This window comes from Belonocnema kinseyi, chromosome 5 (assembly GCF_010883055.1).
Source record: "Belonocnema kinseyi isolate 2016_QV_RU_SX_M_011 chromosome 5, B_treatae_v1, whole genome shotgun sequence".
NCBI classification, from domain to species: Eukaryota; Metazoa; Arthropoda; class Insecta; order Hymenoptera; family Cynipidae; genus Belonocnema; species Belonocnema kinseyi.
This window is the reverse complement of record NC_046661.1, coordinates 27,648,223-27,675,693: the sequence shown is the minus strand read 5'-3', so window position 1 is coordinate 27,675,693 and position 27,471 is coordinate 27,648,223. Positions and strand designations below refer to the sequence as shown.

At 32.8% G+C, this 27,471-nt stretch overlaps 1 protein-coding gene across 5 annotated transcripts in view; it reads left to right on the top strand.

The window, feature by feature from the left end:
• The window catches only part of LOC117173485 (transcriptional regulator ATRX homolog), a 241,022-nt gene that overhangs the window by 185,086 nt on the left and 28,465 nt on the right, over window positions 1–27,471 (top strand). For all 5 annotated transcript variants that reach the window (XM_033362091.1, XM_033362092.1, XM_033362090.1 and 2 more), the window contains one exon: window positions 3,254–3,601. In XM_033362091.1, the coding sequence (XP_033217982.1) occupies window positions 3,254–3,601 (348 nt within the window). The remainder of the gene's footprint in view (window positions 1–3,253; window positions 3,602–27,471) is intronic.

Here is a 27,471-nt window from a genome sequence, read left to right as displayed (position 1 = left end):
CCCCCTCTGCTTTCTGTCACTTGTTTTCCAACAAAAAAAATGTCTAAAAATATCGCGATTTTCACAAAAATGAAGACTAGCACACCCTTCCGGGTGATTGAACATAAATACAGAGCCTATCAATTACAGTTTGCAGTTTGAATCGCTTCAATATCTGTATTAGAACTGAAGGTAATATAGTTGCATATTTTTGTGCTTTTAAGCATCAATTTTTATTATTTTTTAAATTTCTCAACTGCAACTGGTTCACAACAGTTTTCCTCATACTCATGAATTTTTTCCATCGCCTCTTGTATAAGAAATAATGCTCTAAACTTGACTGTTCTTAAATAAACCCAAAAATCCTTACTTTTTTACATTTTTCAGTCTGCTAAGCACAAAATTATTTTTACATAAACGGCTTCAAGCTCATTAACGTAGAACACTTTCAACTTTTAAATGACTATTGTTTTGTTGCGCTAGCATTTTTTTTGACTGTGTTGTTAAGCTTTAAATTAAAGGCAGATGCCTATAGTTTTCTCGCCGATAGTAGTCAAATCGCGAAGTGCCGGGCAGGCTCAGGCAAAGTCCGTAGTAAAAATAAAACCTTTGGGGTTTACTTTTCCCGCTGCAAAGTGGACTGGCTAGAGAATTTCCAATTCAAAATAGTCTATAGATCGCAATTGTGAACAGATTTGAAAGTTTTTTTTAGAAGTGATGAGCATTACATTTTTAATATAACTTATTGAATACAATTATCAATTTTTGTTTCAATATATTTATCCAACGCAAGTTTTTTTCTAAAAAGAAAAGGAAAAAAACTCAATATGTATCATATTTAACGTAGATAGACTCAGAAAACATAAATAATTCATTTTTAATATTTTTACTGTTCTAAAATGTGAATAGTTTCCGAATTCAAGCCTTTTCAGGAAAAGCCGAATTCATAGATATATATTCCATGCAATGCACCAGTCTATTATTTGTAATAAATAGAATATTAATAACAACAATGTTTCATTATTGATTTATTTAATGAAAAATGATTCAATATACGTGTAAAATACTTTCTATTATAAAAGATAAACTGCAAAACTTTATAGGTAAAAAAAACTACAATATTTATTGTAAAAACCAAGTTTCCAGTAAGAAACAGTCAGTAATAGGTGTTTCGCTTTTAAAATTTGTTATCAACATTAAAAATATTAATTTATTGAGATCGAAAATCACTGTTTAGACAATGTTACTATGATTTAATATGGCAAATAAAAAATATGTCTTTCATTAAAATAGGCAAATTGAAAATCTGTTTGGAAAATGGTTTAGGAATAACACTTCAAAACAAAATTTTCTTTTAATTTCGTAATGGTTTCGTAACTAATAAAGAAATGTTTTTCCCCTCTCCCTCCCTCCCGCCGCCCTTTTATTTAGGGACTCATGCACCGACTTAGTTATCCTCAAAACAACAATAGTTTAATCTAGTTCCTGACGTGGTCGTGGAAGTTTGGAAGTTTTTTTAATATAAGTTCTTGTACTAATGTTAGAAGTATTATAGAAGTAAATTTTCGATCTTATGGTTTGAGTTTCAGTGTACATTTCTGAATAAGTGATTTTTATCGCTTCGGAATGATATTTATAAATCAACAGTGCTTTTGAAAATTCTTAACGATGGCTCACGAAGCGAAAAATCAAGCGATGAAAATCAAATTCGAAGACAAATTTAGTGCCCTCAAAATTGCAGAAAACTCGTGGCGTATTTCGAATTTAGAAAGATACTACATTAAATATGATACATATCAAGTTTATTTTTATATTTTTTGTTTAAAAAATAACTTGCGTTGAATAAATAATTATATTGAATCAAAAATTCATAAATATAATTAATAAGTTTGCTTACAAAGTTAATGCTGATTGTTTCTCAAAAAAATCTTTCATATTTGTTCACAATTGCGACCTACAGACTATTTTGAATTGTAAATTCTCGAGCCAGCCTACTGTGCAGCGGGAAAAGTAAACCCAATAGGTTTTCTTTTTACTCTGGATTTTACCTGAGCTTGTCGGGCACTTCGCGGTTTGACTAGGCAGAATCCGAAGTTAAAGTGCTACTTCGGACTCAAGTAAACACAATCACAAAACGTAACATAACGAATATCTTTGTTACTTTTTGAAAGTCCTGGACAGTTTTTGATTAAACAATTTTTTTTAACAATTTCATTATCTATTTACAAATAGAAAATATAAAAAATGTTAGCGTCTCTGAGCAAAAATAAAACTTTCTTTTTCGCACTTTTTTCGTAGGATAAACCGTTTGCTCAGAAAAATTTAAAACTTTTCCATTGTCTACATCGAGTTTAAATCTCTTGAAGTCAAAGTAAAATCTTCCGTTTGAATGAAAACTTCTGCCTAAGTTGTTGTTAACGAATTGCAATTTTTAACCAAAAATCATTTTGACTTATTAATCAAATGTCATCCAGGCGAAACATTGAACAAATTTTCGCTAAAACTGTTGCTAAACCTATTCGTACCATTACTAACATTGTGTATGCTTTATAAACTCTATTTCTTCTTTGTTTATAACAATTGTTATAAATAAAAACCATCAATGATCAGAATTGTTTTTTTCTTGATGTATTAATTTTTGACACAGCTTTTGAACTTTTACACTTGAATTTAGTAATTTTTGAATAAACTTTGGTGGCTCGCTTTTCGCTAATAGAATCTGTAAAATATCACCAGTAATGACTTAAATTTGATCAATTTTTACTTGAGGAGCAAAAAAGCACTCACCCATGGGGATACTGATTCCCATATTCAAACATTTTTCCTAATGAGAAAACTGTAAATTGTTCAAATATACGTTTGTTCTGGTTATAAGAAAATATAAAAAATGACTATATATCAAATAAGTCATTCCTTCAAATTTTATTGATGAAACTATGCAAAGCCTTTTTTTCTATTGTATGGGGAATGTCCCAGAATTTGGTAAATTCTTACAACAAATTTTTAGGGGTACTAGTATGTTCTTATATTTTTCTGTTCCTAAGAACTCATACAATCGTAAACTACGAGAACCTCTCTTTTTACTAAGTTTGAAGCTCGTCTTAATATTTTCTTAAATAGAAAAAATTAGAAGAGTATTTTTTCATCCATACAATTTAACTGCCGTGATACAGACGCCGAAAAATAAAACACAGTTTTTTTAACCGCTCTAATCTGGAATCTTATTTTTAATCATCAAGTGTCTTAAAATTTTGACATGCTTTTTGCTATCCAGATTGGTGTTCTCTCAGTCTCTCTATTCACTCACGCTCATCGAAGATTTTCTCTCTCAAATCGACGAAGCAACGCAGAATAATAGCACATCAGAAAATCTGGAAAATCACACTGGAAGTTGGTCCCTGGGTTTGGATTATTTCAGACTCGACGGTCAAACTTCTGCAGAAAACCGATCGCAATGGTGTAAAATTTTTAATAGACCTACAAACACGAGAGCGAGATTATTCCTAATATCGACGAGAGCTGGAGGATTGGGGATAAATTTGACCGCTGCTAATCGAGTTATTATTTTTGACGCCAGCTGGAATCCCTCGCATGACGTGCAAAGTATTTTCAGGATATATCGGTACGTTCCATTTAATGCTTTTCAAGCAAGCTTTCTCAAAATATTAGAATTATTTTTAAATTCAGGGCGGCCATTAGAGCGGGAAATGACCGACATGTTTAGAATGAATAATTTTAAATTAAGTTACTTTAAAAAAAAATAATTCCATAGCCTTAATTTCTAATTTTGTATTTCCAAACTATAATAAAGCATTTTTAAATATAGTTTTGTACAGTCAACATTAAAAGTATTTGGAATTTAACCATTTTTATGCGAAGGCGTTTCAAGTTTATTAATTGTGAACATAAAAAAATTAAAGTTCTTAAAAATTGATCTTTAATATTCAAAATGAATTATTAATAATTGACTGTAGAAACTTTTAAGAACGCACAATTTAAATTTTAAATCTCCATTTTGGAAATTTCTCAAATGTAATTTAATTTGTAGAATTTTAAAAGGTCACAAATTAGCAGTTATTATAAACTATTTAAATTTAAATTATTCAACTATAAGGGATATCTGGCATCACAGTCTAGTCTCCTATATCCCCTATAGTGCCCTATGTTCAGTCAAGATCCCTAAATTCCCGCATTTGCAAGATTTTGTCCCTATTGAGAATGGTGGTCGATTATTTCGCCACCTGGTGCCGAAAGGTGGAACTAGATAGAGTAGGTACAATCTTAAAGATGTATTTTAATTTTTGCATAAAAATATTTTACGATTGTTTTGTGAAGTTAAAAACAATGATTGAATACTAAAAACAAATATTTATAACAAGAAATCGTTTTAGATAGAATGTTCACCTTATACAGTAAAAAACACATTTTTTCCAAAAATGTTTTTAAAAAATCGATTATTTCGCTATTTCACGTAAGTTTCAATGCATTGTAATCTTAAATAATCTTTGATTAATGTATCTAGCCACAAATTTTATACAGATTATGCAAAGAATACGAATAATAGAGAATTGAAATTGAAATTCGTATTCTAACCTAACTTTTAGATCAGATTTTTAAATAGCAAATATTTCATGTAGAAATTAATAAAAATTTACTTTTAGTTCATTTTCTCTTCAAAATAAATCCATTTAATTGTATAATCTGTTGAAAATCACAATAAATAGTACAATAATTGTTTTATATTTTTTTTAAAGAAAAATGTTCCTGTCAAAAAATGTGTGTGTTTCACTGCATAAAATGTAAATTCGATTTAAAACCCTTTGTTAACGATAAAGACTTATTTTCAGTATCCAATAAATACTTTAAAGTCCACACAAAATTCCTTAAAACGCTTATGCACAAATTAAAATGCATCTATAAAATCTTACCTATTCTTTATAGTTCTGGGTTTTGTCACCTGGTTGCGCATTGCAGTTTAACCATACCCAACGTATACCCTATTTGAAGTCAATGCGGTAAATTGAAAGAAAAAAAAATTATATGAAGATCGAAGCGTCCAAGAGGTGCACAATTTAGTTCCATACATATTATGGCATAAGGTTTGAGTAATACTTAACTGTCGCACTGTTATACCTGCTTGTGTACAAGAGCTTTTGATTGGTCGATTATCATCCAATAAGATTAGCGACGGCACACCTTACGTTCCCAACGTCTTAACGTCAATCTATCAATTACAATATTCCAATCATTCTGACTTGCCAGTCTAAAACAAAATGTATCTTACGGCTAAAAAACGTGCTACGACTCGACTCACCAGTGTAAATTGTTTTTGAATTGTATTTGTATGAAGGACTGTAAATTGCAGGTAAGTTAATCATAAAAATCTTATACCACAAAAATATTTTATACGAATTATTTGTATAGTATTTAGTTTAATTTTTAATAGATTTTAAATTAACTCTACTTTAATTTTCTATATACGAAATATTTGTGTCGATACAGAACTTTAGAAATCTTTTTGTTTTTGCTTGACGATATTACAAATCTCTCGTCAAGAATGATATAATATCCCTACCGATAGCAAATCTCAGAATATTCTCAATCGAAATAGACTGGCCCGTTTCGGGCTATCTACAGGCTCGATTTAAATGATTTCGCCTCAAGAGATAGAGAGATTTGTGTCCTTTTAAGAGTGATGCTACGGTAATATAATGGTCCTATTGTATTCATCACGTACCGGGAGGGAAGAGTTATTTGCAGTATTGGATCGTCACCAACCTGACTCCCCCCTTCCGATAGAAATCTCAGAGTATATGCTAAAGATTTTCAAGGTTCTGAGAAGCTCTGAGAAATTCTTTGCAGGCACTCAGGTAGATATATTTAAAGGTCTAGGTAGCTCGTTTAAATGTTTCAAAGGCTTTAAAATGTCCTTTCCAAAATTTAAATAAAAATACGATCATAAATAACAAGCAGAGAGGCTGAAATTAAAATTATAATTCAATCATAAATAACAGGGACTAGGACCGAAGCGTCGTTCGCCCTTTTCTCTTCTCTAGCCGAAGAGTCTCAGAAGGATGGTCCGCCTCTTGGCAACGCAGTCCTCGAGTAAAGTGACTTAACTTGGTATCATGAGTTTCGTTGTGGGGAGAAGGGAAATGATCTCGGTGAGTATCCTATCGAAACGATTGAGAAACTTGTGGCCAGCTGTGGTGCTCGACTCTGCTTGCGCGAAGAAAAGGGAAACAGAGTGAACCTCGAAGCCTTGTAATGCGCAACGCGAAACTCTCAGGACTAAACGTCGCAATGCTTGAATTGGATGTTGCAGCAAAGGCGCGCTTCTCGGTTGCCGAGAGATCTCGCGGCGAGACTGAACGTTGCTAGAATCCTCTGCATTGAAGAAGCTCGCCGCGAGCCTCGCGAGTCTTGCTAAGAACATTGGCGTAGCCAGGCGCCCCTGCTTGGGCCCCCGAAACTAAGTTTTTTCATTATTTAATTCCCTTTTCCCCCACTCTTTGTCTATACATAAATCCGAAGCCCCCTTCGAAGAAAAGTAGAAGCCCTTCCGCCAAAAAAAAATCCTGACTACGTCGCTGGCCGTGAAAATTATACAATAATTTTTTTAAACATTTTATTCCAAGTTACCAGTATCTTTGTACTGATATAAAATAATGAACAACGTCCATCATTAAAAAAAATGTAATAATTTTCTATTAAATACTTTCATTTTTAAATAACATATCCTTCACTTCTGAACAAACATTTCAACTTTTTACTAAATTAGTTTAATTTTAAACCAAAAATATAAATCTCAAACAAAAAAGTTAATTTTAATCCGACAAAAACAAATTTTGCAACAAAACAGTTACATTTACAAGCAAAGTGATGATTTTCCAGTGGAAAAGATTTATTTTCTAGAAACAAATTAGTTTAATTTTTCATGTAATTCAGTTATGAACGTTCATATGAATGGAATAAAAAAAATTATTTAAAAAATTTTTGTTTTCCTTAAATCAATTAGAAGGCCAAACAATAATATTCTGTCGGCAAGAATTGTCGAATATAAATGCTTTTAAACAGTTACCTGCCCTTACACATCACCCATTATTCAAATCAACCTTGTAAAAGTTTGATTGTCGATATTTAACAAAATAAAAACGTCCAAAATCATCTTTTCTAACCCCACGAATGATGGAGTCGGTGGGAATGTTTAGCAAGACCCCTAGAAACCGCCATTACTATATTCACACCTGAAATGTCAACAATGGCAGGTTTGATTGTCGATATTTGAAAATATACAAGTATCAAAAAACCGCTTCTTTTATCCTACGCATGATGGAGTCAGTGAGAATGTTTGACAAGACCCCTAAAAAACCACCCTTACTAACAAATCGTTCAATAAGTCCCGAGACTAACAACGAAAACAACATTTTTTTCAAAAATCATTTTTATTCATCAACATAATCTCCTTTTAGAGTGATACAATCTTTCCAACGCTTTTCCAACGCTTCAAAATAGGCTTCAGTTTCGGCAATGACCTCCTCATTCGAGCCAAATTTTTATCCCTGGAGCATTTTTTTGAGATCAGCAAAGAGCCAGTAGTCGCTAGGGGCTAAATCTGGCGAATACGGGGGGTGGGGAAGCAAATCAAAGCCCAACTCGTTGATTTTGGCCATTGTTTTCATGGACTTGTGGCATAGTGCATTGTCTTGGTGAAAAAGGATTTTTTTCTTCTTCATGTGCGGTCGTTTTGCTGCGATCTCCTCCTTCAAACGTACCAACAAGTCAATATAATAATCACTATTGATCGATTTACCTTTTTCCAGGTAGTCAATGAAAATGACGCCATGTGTATCCCAAAAAACAGACGCAATTACGAGTTTGATTGTCGATATTTGAAAATATAAAAACGTCAAAAATCCTCATTTTACATTCTCATTCATACTGAGAAGGTATTAGTTTTATGCGATAAATGACTTTCGCGAATTTAAGTAAATTTCGACGTTTTGAGGCCCCCTGAGTCAGAAAAAAAAACAGTTTTTACGTCAGTGTCTGCCTGTCTGTCCGGCGTCATCGAAGTTGTTGTTATGGTGTGGTTGACTGTATACCGGATAACCTTCGAAAGAATAGTCGAATTGGATTGTTCTTTGGCACACCGTTAGAGGTACCAAAAAGAAACATCGAGTTCGTTAGCAAAAGATATAGGATTTTCAAAATCCAAAAAACAAATGTAAATGGACATTTGAAGTACAAAAAAAGCGTGATATGGAAAAACGTGAAGAAGAGAACAACGTTCACTTTCCAAGGCCCTACATTATTCTTTTATTAGCTTATGGAATTATATTTAAAAAAATGGAATATTAGAAAATATCACCTGTTAAGTGTAGTTATGTCTTGCGTGCGGATAGATACCATTTTTAGGTTATTTCTTTATGATACCAGTACCAAGAATTAGCGGCTATTTTGTTAACTCTGACAAATGAACCAAAAAATAAGATCCAATTGATCCGAATGGACAGATCATTATGATCTTGGGAGTCAAATGATCATTAGAGCAAAATGCTCCGCAAGAAAAATTGATCCCTTTTTGTTACTGCGTTGGTTCTGTGTTTTGGAAGTATTTTACGTTATACGCTTTAAAAGAACTTGAGGCTACTTATTTGAATTTGATTCTGTGTTATTTATTACTGAAATGAATACAATGTCAAATTGATGCAAAATCCTGTTAAACAAAACAAGAATCCAACGACCAACTTTGGACCACAACCAATAAACGAAAACCAAAAAAAAACCCTATTGTAATCTGAAAAAAACCCAAAAAACAAAAAACAATAAAATAAAATTTTCGGAAAAAAATAAAAAAGAGGAAAGAAAAATGAGAAGGCAGCCAACCACATCCCCTTCCTTCTCTTTTTCCTTTTTTCGTCTTTTTTATTTTTATGACCATCAAATTACAATAAAATAAAAATAAAAAACATAAATAAATAAATTTGCATTACCAACGTTTCGGTACTCGTACAGTACCCTTATCAAAGCAAGAAACTTTTAAGTGATAGAAATTGACAGCACCCATGAACAGGTGCTCTCTCTTTGATACCTGAGAATCGAATGAGGGTCAGTAGGCCAATCTGCTGTAAACACAATATAAATATCTGTCACAATGACATCAGAAATAGAGAAAGTAAAAGAAAAACAGAATTCATGAAACAGCTACCTTATATGTAATGAATCATATTAGCATAACTTTTGTTCAACCCATCCAAATCGGTTTTTAAATTAATAGATAACTTTTTTTGTTTTTTAATATAAAGCATTTCCATGAATTCCCTCCTTCTCTCATTACTTTCACTATGCAAAATTTGAACATTATCCCAGTCAAACTCCTGGTCAACATCAACAAATGCCCTTGTATTTCTGGCATGAACACTTTTATAACAGCGTCCCAAACGAACATCACTTTCGTGCTCCTCTATCCTAGTATTAAGAAGTCGGCCAGTTTGTCCCACGTAATTCATCCCACAGATCCTGCAAATGATCTATAGACAACACCACCCTTTTCAAAATTATCCAAAGGATCCTTGCAAAAATTTATCATGCGGAAAATCTATGAATTAAAAATTTTTTTAACATGAGTTCAATAGTTTTAGAAATTTGACTAAAAAATGGAAGAACAAAAGTATTAAACGAACTGTATTCCTTTAACTCTTTCTGATTATCTGCGAGCAAATTATTAATGTCTTTATTTTTGATTTGTTGCACTCTAATTGCAATATGTTTCTCAATTAACTCCTTTGGATAATGATTCAGAAAAAGGATATTCCTAACAATATTCAAATTTCTTGTGTGAAATGAATAATGGGACTAACCTAAAGCTCTGTCAACTAAGTTTTTAATTACTGCAATTTTGTTTTGAAAGGGATGAGCAGAAAGGAAATTAAAAAAAACGAGATGATTTCAATAAAAATATCTTTTTATCTCTTTATTAAGCGAAGGTTAAAAAAGGCGTTCAGCATCATAATTAATCCAATTATACTGAAAAATAAAAATATTGAGTTCGAGATTCAATCTAATATTCATCAGGAAATAAGTTTATATTAACAATAAAAGTACTGGTTTTATACCCAATCGTCTCGTCGTCTCAAAAGTCGAGATGAGTAGTCAACTATTTTTCATACGTTTGGCTGTTCTTATTCTCTAATAAATATGATAAAAAATTAAAACAATTAAAACTCAATTATTATTGTTTGAGTGCGCCTGAGGCGTGCGGGTATGCTCTCGCGCTCGTTTTTGTACGTTTCATGCGTACACTTTAACTAAATTTTTTCAAATATCATAAATACTATAAATTAAATCGAAAACTGTGGTTTAAACTTCTGAGGAATTACAACCATAAATTGTAACTGACATTTTTTTCGATTTGATTTTAAATAAGGTTCTCAAATCATCTACGGCTTTGACGATTACACTCTCATTACGAAACTCGCGCATCGCGCTCGATAACTTGTGTTCAATTAAAAAAATTCATCAAGATAATTTGTAAATCTTATTAAAATCTACTAACAACAACGCTTTAAAATTATGGATCTCTTAAAAAAACCAAAATTGCATATTTTTGAAAATTATTTAACTTTTGGAAGTTTTGTCTAATTAAGAAATTTCATGATAATAGTTTCGAAAACATATAATTTATATCTAGTAGAAATTTTGATTGATATTTCTTAGCCCATTAAAAAAAGTTTTTCTCCTTTTTTTGAAATTTTAAAATTGTTGAAAAGTATATAACTTCTTGAAGTTTTATCGAATTTAAAAAAGTCATTAGGATAATTTGCAAGTTTTTTTGACGCGCACCGGAAAACTTGACAAAAATGTCTAAAAATCAAAAAAAAAAATATTCAAATTTTGAAAGAGCTCGAACTTTTTAAATTTTTATCTAATCAAAAAATTTAACTGACATAGTTTCTTAATATATTTGATATATAGTAATAAATTTAAGTGAAATTTCTTAATCTTTTAGAAAAGTATTTTTTTCTATTTTTCTCAACATTTTCAAAATTTTATTTGGATGATTTGCAAGTCTTCTGCCCATCTATAAGAAACTTTAAAAAAATTTCTAAAAACTGAAAATGCTCTAATTTTTTAAATTGTGGGTTAATCGAAAAATTCGACTACAAGAGTTTTGAAATACATTTGGTATCTAGTAAAAATTTTGAATGAAATTTTTGGATCTATGAAAAAAAATAATTTTTTCTATTTTTTGAAAATTTTTGAAAAGTGTATCATTTTTCTACTTTTCATCAAAATAAAAAATTTTATGTGGATAATTTGGATAATTTGTAAGTTTAAGTTTGAAAAAATAATCACTTTTCGTTGAAGCAATTAATTTTTTACCCAAAAACCAGTATTTTTATAAAGTAGTTAATCTTTTAACCCCAGACGTGAATTGTGTACTAAAGAAACAATCTCCTAAAAAATATTAACATATTTTCTACAAGGTTAATTTCCCAAGAAATACTAAATTTTTGGACAAAAAGGAAGAATTATCAGCTGAATTAATAAAATGTTTACTTTAAAAAATTAATTTTTAACGAAATAGTTTCTTAAATTATTATTTCCTGTCTGCAATCAGCCGAAAAGGGAGGTAGTTTTGAAGTCTGGTTTTGTAATTGTGAATCTTTTTCATGCTCATTTAGCATAGAATTATTCATGAAAAAATATATTTCTGTTCAGTAGTAAATGAAAAGCAATAACATTTCAAACCGAAGAGATGAAATTTGAACTGGCTAAATTTACTAATCACTTAAAAATATAATTTAAGAAGAAAAAATGAGTTTACAATTAGAGATGAATTTTTGAAAAAAGTATATGAAAATTTCAACAAAATAAATAAATAGATTAATTGCAGATCATATGGAAAATAAAAATTTATAAGTAAAGTTCAAGTAAAGCCCGCAAATAATGTGATGTATTAACTATATAGCGTGTGACGCAGTGTCATCTAATTAAATTTATATTCTGCTATATGAGCGCCCCGAACAAAGAAACACTTCTCCTCGTTATAATTCAGCCTATGGATCTGGGGAACGGTTCAGATATCGAATAACGTATCTATGATACGAGTAGGCGCTCGCTAGTCTTGAACTCGAATTGATTTCTGCCTGCGGTCCTGATCGGCGAGCTTCGCCGCTTTCGTGCGTTCAAGAAGAAGCTCGCATCTGGCAACATCGAATTTCCCGGTGGACTCCCGGCCACTCAGTCTCCGTTCTCGCGAAGCTCGCATAGATCATCAACGCTCGTAACGCGGAGAAAATATAAACAGGAGAAGAGCTGGCGAGGAGCGGATTTTACGCTCTTCACGCATTTCGCTCTAAGTCCCTGATAAATAACAATCAGAGAGGCTATCTCAATAGAGTAGCCGACACTAAAGGGTCTTTTGTTAAGTTTTTGGATTAAAATTTAGAAATAGAAGTTTTTAAATTTCATAGTTAACAGCCTAAAACATAGTAATTCTGAATCTACGGGTTTCCATGATTTCAGATATCTAACTTTTTTTTAAATGTTTAAAATTAGAATTAATACAACTTTTTTCGTAAAAGAAATGAGATACACCAAAAAAGACAGAATTTTTTAATTCAACTCGAAAATTGTATATTAGTATATACGTTATAATTATAAATAAGTATAATGAGAAAATTAATCAATTGAAAAAAGTGTTAATAATTTGATGAGAAATTTAAAAAGGGAGAGTCGGGTTAGCGAGGCTAACTACTGTAAATAACTCTGCCCGCCCGGTACGTGACGAATACAAAAGGACCATTGTATTACCGTAGCAATACTCTTAATGGGATTTATTAGAATTGTAACAAATGTAAGATTTTTGCCACAATTTTGAATATTTTTGTCTAATTTCTTGCATATGTCATCTAAATATTGGTATCTCGGCGGCCAAGAAGCCGGTTTTTGGATTCAATGTTTATATTATGGTTTGATTCAGTTTTAATTAGCAGATTTAGTTTATTGGCATAATTTAAAGAAATTTAGAAAAAGACTTATAAAAATCGGTTAATATTTACAGTAATTATGGAAACATTGAACTATATACAAAAGTGATAAAAAGAGATATTTCGGGTTTCACTCGTGTAAAAAACTACGAATTGTTTGCCGACGTTTCGTGAACATTGCAGTTCACATCTTCAGGGCTGACCTGAAACTGAGGTGTCAGGTCATGTTGCTCTTACGTATACTCTCTACGATGCCTGTGATTGACCAGAGCGTCCCGCCGTGGGGAACTCGTTGAACTTGATTGTCCAATCAAGTCTTTTTTTTTAATTCGGGAGAACGGAAAGCCAAATCGGATTGGTATTATATCCACTGTCCCTATTGATGTTATTAGGGTGTTTTAAGATTTCGATTGCTTCTCTATGTTTTCTTGAATATTTGTTGTGCGTTTTTGCAATGACTGTTGTTTCATCAAATAAAATGTTATGTCCTGTTTCGATATGATGATCAGCTAGTGCTGATTGCGTGAAATGTTTTAGCCTGACCTTAGTCTCATGTTTCTTAATACGCTGGCTCATCGCTCTCCCGGTTTCTCCGATATAGACTTTGCCACAAGAACAAGGGATTTTATATACTCCTGGATCTCTGAGGGGTGCCTTTTTATCTTTAGGGTTATTTAGTAGTTGTCTTATTTTAGCAGGTGGTTTAAATATGGTTTGGATGTTGTGTTTGTTGAGAATTCTTCCTATTTCTTCTGTGACACCTTGAATGTAGGGTAGGGTGGTGGACATTTTTCTACCTCTTTCTTTCGTTGGTTGTGTTAACTTGCTGTTTTGGGTGTGTTTTTTTATTGCTTTATCAATTTGTTTGTGTAATCGTTCTTCATTAGGATTTATTTAACGTTTTGTAATTCCTTTTGTAAGTTATCTTTATGTGTTATGGAGACAGCTCTGTGTACAAGGGAGTTGATGAACGATTGTTTTTGAGATGGGTGATGGTGGGAGGAGGCATGTAGGTGTCTGTTTGTATGCGTGGGTTTTCTGTAAACTTCATGTCCTAATGTGTTATCAGATTTTTTGTAAACTAATACGTCCAAGAAAGTCAATTTTCTGTTTTGTTCTATTCCCATGGTGAACTGGATATTAGCATGTAATTAAATGATAAAATCGAAAAACTTATTTAGTTCATCTCGTCCATGCCGCCAGATGACAAATATGTCATCAACGTAGCGGAACTAGAATTCTGGTTTAAGTTTGGCTTGGTTGAAGATTTTACATTCTAGATGTTCCATAAATACATTGGCTAATACAGGTGAGATGGGGGATCCCATTGCTGCCCCTGAGGTTTGTTCGTAGAATTGGTTATTGAACGAGAAGTAAGTATTATTGAGACAGTGTTCTATCAAAGGTACGAGCAGGAGAGATGCGATTAGTAGGTATTAAGTTAGATATTGATTGGCTGTCAAGTTTTTAAGTTTTTTGTAGGTATCACCAGTTAGAAGGTCCATGATTTTGTTCTTATAGTCTTCTTTATTCGTTATTACGGTTGTGTTGCCTTTCTCTGCTTGTAATTTTATAATATCTTTATTTTGATTGAGTTCTTTAATTGCGGTTTTTTCCTGTTTTGTTAAGTTTGAGGAGGGAGCTTGAGCTTGGCGTAAAATGTTGGCCGTCCTGCGTCGTATGTCATTCGCTTTTTCGGATGGAAGGGTATATATTGTGGATTCTAAATTGCTGATTATTTCTTTTGAGATTTTTGATGGAGCTACAGCAAAATTATGTCCTTTGAATAAGGCTGAAATCATTTCATTATTGAGGGGGTTGTCTGAGATGTTTTTTTCTGTATTTGTTAGTTGAGTTTCCTTTACTGGAAGTAATTTGTCAAATGTTGTTTTTGGGTGGAAAGCTCTTCAATCCATTAGGATTGGTCAAACGATATGCGGTCCAATGTGGACCAAATGTCAAATCTGAGGGTATTAGATAGGCAAAGGTGAAGTTTTAATAGTTTTTTAGAGGTAGTGTGCAAAAGAAATTTAGTATGCTGTATTCTTTTTTTCGCGAGAAGCAAACTTGTATTAGGCAGAATTGATTTGGATTTAGATGTTCCCAAATTCTTTTTCAGTTGTAAGAATTTTGGGACGATTTTGTTGTCCCTGCACCGTTTCATAAAAGCTAAGGATGTTAGTAGCTTACCTTGAGAAGTCCTGAGCTTACTAAAGGTGTTGGTTTTAGTAAGAATACTCTCCCCGTAGAGTTCCTTAATAATAGATTCTATGCTTTCACGATGATTCATTTTGATAAAAAGAGATATTTCGGGTTTCATTCGTGTAAAAAATTACGAATTGTTTGCCGACGTTTCGTGAACACTGCAGTTCACATCTTCAGGGCTGACCTGAAACTGAGGTATCAGGTCATGTTGTTCTTAGGTATACTCGCTACGATGCCTGTGATTAGCCAGAGCGCCCCACCGTGGGGAACTGGTTGAGCTGAAATTAAATCCTTTTACAAGAAACTCCATCACTCACGTCCAAAACTCATTTGACTTTATTAAAAGATACAACAGATTCACATTCAACCCCAAGACATCATAGTGAGTTTCGACATAGTATCTCTTTTTATAAAAGTACCAATCTCGGATACAATTTATATTATTAAATCTTTTACAAACTTCCCTTCCGTGCTCGTACCTTGGATAGAACACTGTCTCAATAATAATTACTTCTCGTTCAGTAACCAATTCTACGAACAAACCTCAGGGGCAGCAATGGGATCCCAATCTCACCTGTAATAACCAATGTCTTTATGGAACATTTAGAAAGTAAAATCTTCAACCAAGCCAAACTTAAACCAGAATTCTGGTTCCGTTACGTTGATGACACATTTGTCATCTGGCGACATGGACGAGTTTTTCGATTTTATCAATCAATTACATCCTAATATCCAGTTCACCGTGGAAATAGAACAAAACGGAAAATTGCCTTTCTTAGACGTATTAGTTTACAAAAAATCTGATAACATATTAGGACATGAAGTTTACAGAAAACCCACGCATACAAACAGATACCTACATGCTTACGAACATATTGATAAAGCAATAAGAAAACACACTCAAAAAAGCAAGTCAACACAACCAACGAAAGAAAGAGAGAAAAATGACCACCACCCTACCCTACATCCAAGGTGTCACAGAAGAAATAGGAAGAATTCTCAACAAACACAACATCCAAACCATATTTAAACCACCTGCCAAAATAGGACAACTAGTAAGTAACCCTAAAGATAAAAAGGCACCCCTCAGTGATCCAGGAGTATATAAAATCCCTTGTTCTTGTGGCAAAGTTTATATTGGAGAAACCGGGAGAGCGATGAGCCAGCGTATTAAGGAACATGAGAGTAAAGTCAGGCTAAAACATTTCACGCAATCAGCACTAGCTGAACATCATATCGAAACAAGACATAACATTTTATTTGATGAAACAACAGTCATTGCAAAAACGCACAACAAATTTCCAAGAAAACATAGAGAAGCAATCGAAATCTTAAAATACCCTAATAACATAATAGGGACAATCGATATAATACCAATCCGATTTGGCCTTCCGTTCTCCCGGATTTTTTTCTTTTAAGACTTGATTGGCCAATCAAGTTCAACCAGTTCCCCACGGTGGGGCGCTCTGGTGAATCACAGGCATCGTAGAGAGTATACCTAAGAACAACATGACCTGATACCTCAATTTCAGGTCAGCCCTGAAGATGTGAACTGCAATGTTCACGAAACGTCGGCAAACAATTCGTATTTTTTTACACGAGTGAAACTCGAAATATCTCTTTTTATCAAAATGAATCATCGTGAAAGCATAAAATCTATTATATAAAAAAGTGTTATACCCTTTGGCGAAAACTTGACATCTACTCCCTCAAACTGAATAATGAGTATTCAATTAAAAAGTACTGATTAAGAAGTCTTATTAACTTCAAAAAACTCAAACAGTTGTTGCGATAATCTTGTCCGGTTTAGAACAGGAACGTTCTTTTTATCAAGAGAAAGTTAAATTTTCGTTAAAAACTATTAATTTCAACAACAAAAAATAAAACAGATCAATCCTCAACGGAAACATATTATTAATTTTTAACCAACCAGTTGTATTTTTAATAAAAAAATATAATATTTCTATCAAGAGATTCTCTATAAAATAGATAAATTTTCAACCAAAAACATAAATTGATCATGAAGAGGGTACATTTTCTGCCAAACAATACGAATTTTCTACAAAATACACTGTAAAAAAAGATTTGAGTAAAATTACAAAGTTTCAGAAAATTACATATTGTATCATTGCAAATATCACACAATTCACTGTGTTATTTTATAAAAGTGTGTGAAATTACATACTCTAGCGATGTAAATAAAAGGACCCTCGAACAGCAATGTAATATTAAACACCTGATAAAAACAAAATTACACATTCCCTCGTACGAACTTTACATTCAGAAGGGAAAATTCAGTCGCAGCGTGTAAAAATACCAAGATTTTTAATTTTACCAAAAATCTTTAATTTTTCTCTGGCGGAAACTGTAAGATTTTTGATTTATAATTAATTGAAAATTTAGAATTATTAGTCAAATAATATGTAAATACGAAACCGTATCTCGTTTTCGTTGTTTATCAATGCATTCATCCTCTAATTTTGGAGAAATTGACAGCTATGTTCAACTTTTTTGACAGCTTCCACACAAAAATAGATCAATTTCGAGCTATTCCTATTTTGCCTTTTACATTTTCTACTATTGGAACGGAAAAAATGAGGTTATTCAAAACGTATATTTCATATTTTTGTTACGGAACAGTTAAACATAAAAAAAATACCCATAGTATCTTATGTGTTTCAGGTAGGTGGTAACGTGTCCGGCTTGTGTTTCTTCAATCTCCATGAAATTATATGAAGTTTGAACTTCGAGTATTCGAAACCTGTGGCCCTGATAAATTTTATTTTATTTTATTCTTTCACATAATGAATTTTACATTTTCGTGTGTAAAATTATCAGCCGAATTGGAATATCACAACAGACTCAATTGTAAAATTCATCGCTAGGTGGATTCTTACAATTTTTCGTAAAATTACTCCGATACACGAGGGTCCTTTTATTTACATCCACCAGAGATGTAAAATTCAATATATTTTTTTTCGTAGTGTACAGGAATTTTTAAAGAAAAAGATGAACTTGCAATCAAAAAAGATTTATTATCATACAACAGAGTCGAATTTTGAACAGAAAAAACATTTTTAATTCCAAAAGATGAATTTTTTTAAGGCAGTTGAATATATAATAACAATAATATATGACTTTTCAACACAGCAGTTAAATTTAACGTGGAAAATTAAACCTATTTCCTTTGAAATCTATAACCTTACATTTATTTGAAATTAGGAAAATGCTATAGCTACTGTTTGGTGTATTGCAAAAATGAAGGAAGGAACAAAGTGAGGAATCTTTTTAAAATACGTACAATTATTTTTATTACCTTGAAATACATTCACAGTAAATCCCACACATATTTTATCTGAAGTTGGTTGAAAGCGTGGAAAACAATGGAAAACTACAATTATCCGAGGACCGATAATTATTATCGGAAGTCGAACAATGAGAAGGTAATAAAAGAAATATAATGTATTTTAGAGATTCCTCAATTTTCTACAATTCCTTCATTTTCATAATACATCGACGAATAGATATATCATTTTTCTGATTTCAAGTCAATTTATAGTTATTGATCTAAAATGAAACTCGTCATGTTCACCTTTTTCTTTAAAAATACCAGTAATCGGTTGAAAATTCATGTGTTTTGTAGAAAATTCGTATTGTTTGGCAGAAAATGTATCCTCTTCTTGATCAATTTATGTTTTTGGTTGAAAATTTTTCTATTTTATGGAGAATCTCTTTTGATAGAAATATTATATTTTTTGCTTAAAAATACAACTGTTTGGTTAAAAATGAATTATATGTTTCCGTTGAGGATTCATCTGTTTTATTTATTTTTTCATATTCGTATTTTGGTTGAAATGTTAACTATTACATTTTTTTGGCGAGAATTTATTTTTTTTTTGTTAAAAATTAAACTTTTTGAAAATTTATCATTAACAGTAAAAAAATGTGCCCGCTGCGTGGGCACATTGTTATCACAACATTTGTCTTTTAATTTCTTTTTCGTGTCTTGTGCGGGGTTTCAAAAAATTTAACTTTTCATGTTTTTGATGCGATTTTTTCTGATTAAAACTAAAAACACAACTATCCAAAAATTATTCATGACAAATAAATCATTTTTAGATTCTCATCAGAGAAGGTATTAGATTTGTATAAAATTTGACCCCCCTACTTTTTGTGAAAAGGTCCACGTTTTGAGACCCCCTGAATCCGAAAAACAGGTTTTTACGAATGTGCCTATCTGTATTTCTATCTGTCCGTCTATGTATGCCTGTCTGTCTATCTGTGAGCACGATAACTTTTGAAAAAATAAATCTATTGATTGGCTGTTGATACACCCTTTCAGTCTCCTAAGCTAAATGCCAAGTTCGTTAGTCAGACATTTTGGATAAAAATACTGAAAGTGAGCCCATTTCGAATTTTTTTAAGACCATTTTTTCAAAATTCAAGAATTCTCTACACGGTTATTCATAGTATTTAAAAAGTCGAACAATTTATCCAATGACTTTTTTCATAAAATAAAAAATTACTAAATTTATAGCATTCATAAAATTCCAAAAAACACACGAAAATGAACCTTTTAAGCAAATTAACGGACGATATGGAAAAATTGCAAGAGAAGAAAAAATTTGATTTCTAAATGCCCTATAAGATTATCATAACAACTTTTCAAATGTTCTTGATAAATTAAAAGTTAAATTTTGACAGCATACAAAATAATAAAAACCCCAAGAGTTACGTTTCTTCATGAAACATTTTCACAGTATTTCAAATATTATCAAATATCATAATGCATTTTCAAAAATATATGTACATCTATACATAATTTAGAACAGACATGCCCAACCTGGGGAAATTCCCGACAACCACACATGTTTTGCGCTTATCACTATTTCGGCTTTAGAGCGAGAGTGATGGTAGAAGCGTGCCTAGATGCCCTCTTCTCCGACCCAAGCTGCACTGCAGATACAAAATATCCGTTAGAGTGCTTGGGGCGACTAACTTTTCAATATAAATTTGTAATGGTGACTAGAATTTTAATTATTTTATTTCAGAATGTTTACATTTATTTTCAAAATAATGTAATTCAAAGGAGAATTGTGCAAAATATTTATTTATTTTACATTATTTAATATTTTAATATTACAATTGTGGTTGACTGATACTTTTGAAAATTTAACAATATTGCTTTTGCACATTCAAAGTATTTACAACTGAATTTTTCGAATGAACTAATCTCAACAAAAACTTCTTGCAAACTGACGTCTGCAAACTTTCAACATTCTTCTCATCATCATTCACCTGTGAAACTTTCTCTTTTTTTACCTTATTCCTACAGTAAAATACACTTGACTGCTATATAAAAAATATCCTTCCTCAAAATATTACCTGTCTTGATGATACGCAGGTAGTTGTACGGTGAAAACTGTAAACGCCAACCTAAACCCCGGCTTAAAGTCTTAAAACTTAGAGACTCAAAGTAAATTTTTAAACTTAAACTTATCAACGTAGTAGGCTCAAGCTCAACTTCGAATATTGTGTTTAACACTTATAATATTTAGTTTTAGTAGAACATCTGAATTTATTGATACGAAATAGGATTCGTTTTTTTAATTAGATTTCATTTCTGTAACGTACATTTCTACCTTGTGCATGATATTAATAAATTATTATACTGCAAAAAGTATCACCCAACATTTCTATACATCATATGTACAACGTGAAAAACGGTGATACTAAAATATTCAATAATGTACATTTGTACAAAAAAGAAAAACTTTGTACAATTCTCTTTTTATTACATTTATTGTCAATAAATGTAAAAATACTAAAATAAAATCATTAAAAATCTAGTCACTATCACAAATTTATGTTGAAAAGTTAGTCGCCCCAAGCACCCTAACAGATATTTCGTATCTGCGGTGTTGCTTGGGTCGGAGAAGAGGGCATCTAGGCATGTGTCTACCACCAATCTCACTCTCCAGCCGAAATAGTGGTAAGCGCAAAACATGTGTGGCTGGCGGGAATTTCTCCAGGTTAGGCGTGTCTGATTTAGAAGTTAAAAAACCGTAAGCTTGCTCAGTAGACCGTATGTGTAAAGGTTAAATCATTCTTAGACACTTGTCCATGAATATAATAAATATTCATGAGGACATGGCGCATATTTGGCTAACACCTAGCATATTATCAGTCCAGTAACTCAATTTTCCATTTACTCGTACACTCACTTTGTACCAGCATATATTGTTTTTATTACTGGTAGGAGCCATCCATTGACTGCGTGCTCTTTCAGGACTGCCCAAAGTTTATTTCTAGCCACCTTGTTAAATGCTTTTTCTAGGCCAACAAAAATCTGTCTTAAGCTGAATATTGAATTCGTGCATGATCTTCCTGGCTCAAATCCATTTCAGACTTTCCATACCTTTTCTTCTCTTATTTTAATTTCCCCACCAATAAGTATTTTTGAATATATTTTTCTTCCGCTACTTAACAAGCTGATCTCTCTGTAATTATTGCAGTTGCTTTTATCTCCCTTTCCTTGGTATATTGGTACGATAATCGCTTTTTTCCAGTTATCTGGAACTTCTTCAATCTCGATAAACAAATTTATCAATTCGCACAACCTGTGAGGTTTGCGCTCGCCACCGTGTTTAAGCATGTTAGCGTTAACGCTGTCTACACCAGCAGCCTGGCCATTTTTTAACTTCTTATTTATATCCCTAACCTCAGTGACACAGACTTTCTCAATTGAGTTTTCAAACCTCCAATTTTTATTTTCAGCAATTATTCATGTTTTAAATTTTAATGGAATAAAATTTTCGAATCAACCTAACATTATGCAACATTGGGTATCGACGTACTTCGAAAATACAGAAACTCAGACGGTTTATTTTTTATAACTGCCTTGTAATTTTTTCAGTTGAATTAAAAGTTTTTTTTATTAATTTCTGGAATATTTATCAGTAATATATTTAATTATTTCATATTTGCTGTATTTTCGATGACTTAGATTTTATCATAAATATGTTTTAGTTATTCTACGCAGATTTACAAATCAAATATGCCGAGTTAAAACGTCAAGGTCCAATATATATATGGTTATGTTTAACCGATACAAATGGCACCCCTGTATCAAAATGAGCACTGAAACATCCCGCAGATCAATATTTTTATTTCCGTACGATTTGTCCGAATAGATCTTTTAAAACTATAAAGAGGTTTCATAGGCTACAGCAGCATGCCAAAACAAAATAGCATTTCTGTAATTTATCGAATTGGAAACCGGGATAAACAATGCTAGTGGGCGTCTTCTGTGCCTTCACCTGCTGAATCCTCATCTCTAATAAGTACCTGCCAGACAGCACTTCTTCATTTGTCAACTACGATGCTTTCACTGCCTAATGACCAGTTAAGGAGTAATATTACCGACTATAATCCAAAGTTAGCTGCAGTAAAAGCAGAGCTTCTTTGGTGTATTGAAAATGTTGCCAGTCGTAGCTCCGTCCCATCGTGTTCAGGAAAGAAAGAACTTTTTTAGGTACTATTTTTCTAATAGCCACCCAGAGCAATTTTCATTATTGCCTAGTAAAGCACAATACCTGATTACCCAAGCTTTTGAGCCTTAATTTCTTAAGCAAATGCTAGATGATTTTCAGTAGGTTTACGTGTTTTTTTCTTTGATTTTCGACAATACAAGCAATGAAAATATCAAAAATCTCGAAAGCGGAACTTATATTTCAAAAATTGCGAATCTATTGTCATTTCATGACATAGATATTGATCTCTTATCATGTGAATGGAAACTACTGCAATTTAATGATTCTGTAACGTTTATGTTAAATAAACGCGAAGGAATAGACATTTATTGGAAGAATATATTATCCCGTCATGATCAAAGAAATCTGATGTAACCTCTACTAAAACCAGTCGTTAAGGATGCTCTTGCCCTTTCTAATGGAAGCGCTGATGTTAAAAGGGGATTTTCAAAATCCTCTCAACTGATAACTAAAGAAAAGTCTAGTACAGCAGGAAGAACTCTTAATGTTAACTTGGAAATTACAGATCCTATTCTAAAAAGATCATAAATATCGAATATCGAATTATCTCGAAAAGTGTAACGCAAAAATGTGAAGACTCGATTCCTTATTGGTGGAGTTGCAGTCAGGGAAGGCACGTGACGCGCACTCTAAAGCAAACGCGACATTGGCCAACGACTATTTTACTGTTCTTTCCTATGGGATTCTACCGTAACCTCTTTGTCTTCCCCCTTTGGCTGCTCCACGGGCTCCCAACTACTTCATCATTCAAAACTAAAAAGTGTATTTTCCTATTCTAAAAAGACCTCTTTGTCTTCCCCCTTTGGCTGCTCCACGGGCTCCCAACTACTTCATCATTCAAAACTAAAAAGTGTATTTTCCTATTCTAAAAAGATTTTTCCTCAAAGTGTAAAAGCGTATCCAATAAGTGGATTGTACAACAAGGATGGCATCAAAGGTTCCTTATTGGTGGAGTTGCCGTCAGGGACTGTCAGGCCTGTCGTATGCAAATGGGAAATGCATCTTCCTCTCATTCTATACCATGTGACGACGCCACGCATTTATCGCACTCTAGATTCTTCTCTGTTTTTCCGTTTGGTGGAAAATATAGAGTGAGATGAATGCATGGCATCTTCGCATGATAGAGTGTAAGGAAAATACATTTTCCATCTGCACACGACAGGTGTATAAATACATCATCACGACATTCGTCAGCAACAAGTGTTCCCAATCTTGGTTACTTTTTGAACTGCATTTGCGTCGCGCCAACAACCCGATTGGGCACTGTTAGCGCACTGAGTTTGAATCATATAAATATTAAAATTGCATCTTTATGATAAATAAAGGTTGAGAAATGCATCCAAATTAATTTCTTAATCCTAAATTAGAATTTTGGAGTAACAGATGAAAAAATCAAGGCGATTTTCATGCAAAAAACGTTATTAATTCTTACTTCATAATAAAATAATTTTCTTTAATTTAGCATTTTATTTATCTTTTTTAATTTAAAATTCATACCTTTTTTCTATTTTATTTAATAAAATCTGGAAAGATTTCAACTAGAATTATATTTTATTATTCTTCAATAATAAATAAGATAATTACTGGTGTGATTCATGAACTTAAATTACTTCACATTCAAAATCACTTTTTTTATTTCAGGTGTTCTTTAAGTTATTAAAAAAATTTATTATATAAAATTTATCAATGCAGTAATTAATTATTCTTAATTTATTTTTGGTAATTTTAGTGATCTTATTTTAAGTCACGCTGTCGGAAGTAAACAAAAATTTGATTTTAAAACTCGACAGAGATGAGATTAATCATTGGGACAAACAAAAATTATTTATTTCTATAAACTCAGAATTCATAACCTCTTTTTCATTAAAATCAATTTTTTTGTATCTGTCACTTCAAAATCTTATTCGAGGATTAGGGAAATTCTATTTTGGTATTTTTCAATCATTATTTATTATAAATATTAAATCTCAATATCTATATAATTTAAAACCAGTGCGCTGACAGTGGCCAATCGGGTTGTCGGCGCAACGCAAGCGCAGTATAATTTATGGGAAGTTAATCCTATTCGAAAAAACTATAATATATCAGAAACTTACGCATCATATCCGAAAGTGAAATAAGAATATGATCATATCCGCGCGCAAGTCAGAAATCTGGACGACTAGAATTTATTTTAGACTTAAAGGGTTGATAATTGAATTAGAGTTGTATAGTTGTGACCGGATTTCATCGGAAGTAGTCTTAAACCTGCACACATACGCTGGTGGATTATATATGGGGCTTTCCACGGAATTTATCCTTTTTCTGACACCGTGATATTGTAGGCAAATTACAGAAACCCTCATAAAAAGGCATAACATATAATAGTTGGACAAAATCCCAAAAAATGCCTGTGTAATGTTTGTCACCAGCTACAAATTAAATGCTTTGCATACTCACAACATTTCGGCACAATGTTTGAAAATTTTGAGAAAAATCGTGATAGTTTAGTGGAGCATAAGCTACTGGAATTTCATGGATTTCACATTGTCCTCTGATTTATAATTCAGCAAAAAATCTCAAAGTCGTGTCACCACATTTACATTTCCAATGTCCGCTTTGTGGAAAGTGCGCGCAACTACAAATGCAAAAAATATTTCGACATTTTACTAGATTTAGGTCGCCAGAAGGCGTACATTACTACAAGAATATTTGAAGAATACTTTTCTGTGCTTACGGTAATTAAACAGTATGTTGGGTCGAAGAAGTTTACCATGGATTAAGTTATAACGCAGTGTGCGCAAAACTTAGGTCTAATGTGTCTAAAATGTGTGTGTGTGTGTGTGTGTGTATACAGATATGTCTTTGGTGACGGTCTGAGAAGACGGCCGGATACTAACTTCCATATATCACAACGCTGCTGAAGGCTGGTGACCTCAGCATGAAAACAAAAACACAAACCCAAGACGACTCTCTCGGTTCCCGTTCTACCTCCCCCCGTCTCCCAACCCTCCCTGATTAACTGAAGTTTTTGGTGGGACTGACGTTAGAACTACAATCTCCACCATATGACGATTTGATACTTAACTTTGACATGATTTCGACTCAGAAAATAAACTTAATGCATAAAGGTGTTAGTTGGGCGTATAATCTAAACAATGAATAATACAAACTACAAAATAGCCTCGGAAAGGACTGGAACTTTTAATGACAAAAGGCATGCACACGGAAAATCGAAAGGTCATGTTTCAGGCGACGAATGGAGACTGGGTGTTTGGAATGCCAGGGGAGTAAATGATCCCAAGGTAAAAGAATTGCGTGAAACTATGGACGTGAAGAAACTAGATATTTTATGTGTGCCCGAAACAAAGAAAAAGGGATGCGAAACTAAAGACATAAAAAACGGCGTGTTGAAAGGCGGGTTTGAAATATGGTCAGGAGTAGACTGTGAATCACATGGTAAACAAGGAGTAGGTCTCATTTTGAATGAAAAAGCAAAGCAGCATCTCGGAGACCATGGTTTCGTGTCTCCCAGACTGCTGTGGGCTAGAATGAAAGTAGGAATCAGAAGACTATTTATTATAGTATGCTACGCGCCGGTTGATAGTGATCCTAGAGAAGTAAAAGACGCCTTCTGGGACACTTTAAATGACACAATAAACATCTGCGAACATGGGGAAAGAATAATTCTACTAGGAGACATGAACGGTTGGGTGGGCATCCAAAATCAGGATACAGAAAGAGTATTAGGTTATTTTGGGGATCCAAGAAAAAACTATAACGGAGATAAACTAGTTGGTCTACGCTTAGAAAGGGGTCTGTTTATTACAAATACTTGGTTTAGGCATAAAATGATCAAAAGCATAGATAGGGCAACATGGGAGGACCGTATAAAAAACAAAGATTTAGAGGGCGCCTGGACAATGTTACGGGATATCCTTGTTAGATGCACGATCGAAGTGTGTGGTACCGCAGTTGTAGGAAGAATTTCTGGTGATGCGTGGTGGAATGATGAAATTCAGGCTGCCCAAAAAGCAAAAAGAGAAGCGTACAAGAGAACTTTGAACATCGCAGGTCTTAGCAATGAGGAAATAAGTCGGACGTAGAAATGATTATAGACGCGAAAATAGGATACTTAAACGATTAGTTAAAGAAAGTAAAGATACAATTAGAGCAGAAGAAGAGATAAAGATACAAAACGACTTTTAAGGAAGCAGGAAACTACTTTATAAAAAAATAAAAGGAAACAAAAGTACAGAAGTTGTCAACATGAGAAATAGTAGGGGGGAAATGGTATATGATGCAGCGGGAATACTAGAGGCTTTCAGAGACTATTTTAGGAAACAACTCGGAGATGAAGCTATAGGACACCACAACTGCGATCTTGAACACGATGCGATGGTAAACTCAATTGAAAAAGTCTGTGTCACTGAGGTTAGGGATATAATTAAGAACTTGAAAAACGGTAAGGCTGCCGGGGTAGACGGTATTAACGCTGAAATGCTTAAACACGGTGGCGAGGACATACCACATAGAGTTTGCGAATTGATAAATTTATGTTTCGAGATGGGAGACGTCCCAGCCGATTGGAAAGAAGCTATTATCGTACCAGTATACAAGAGAAAGGAAGATAAAAGCGAGTGCAATAATTACAGAGGATTAGCTTATTAAGCACCGTAAGTAAAATATATTCAAAAATACTTATTCGTTGGGTAATGAAAATAACAGAAGCAAAGATTTGGGAAGTCCAAAGTGGGTTT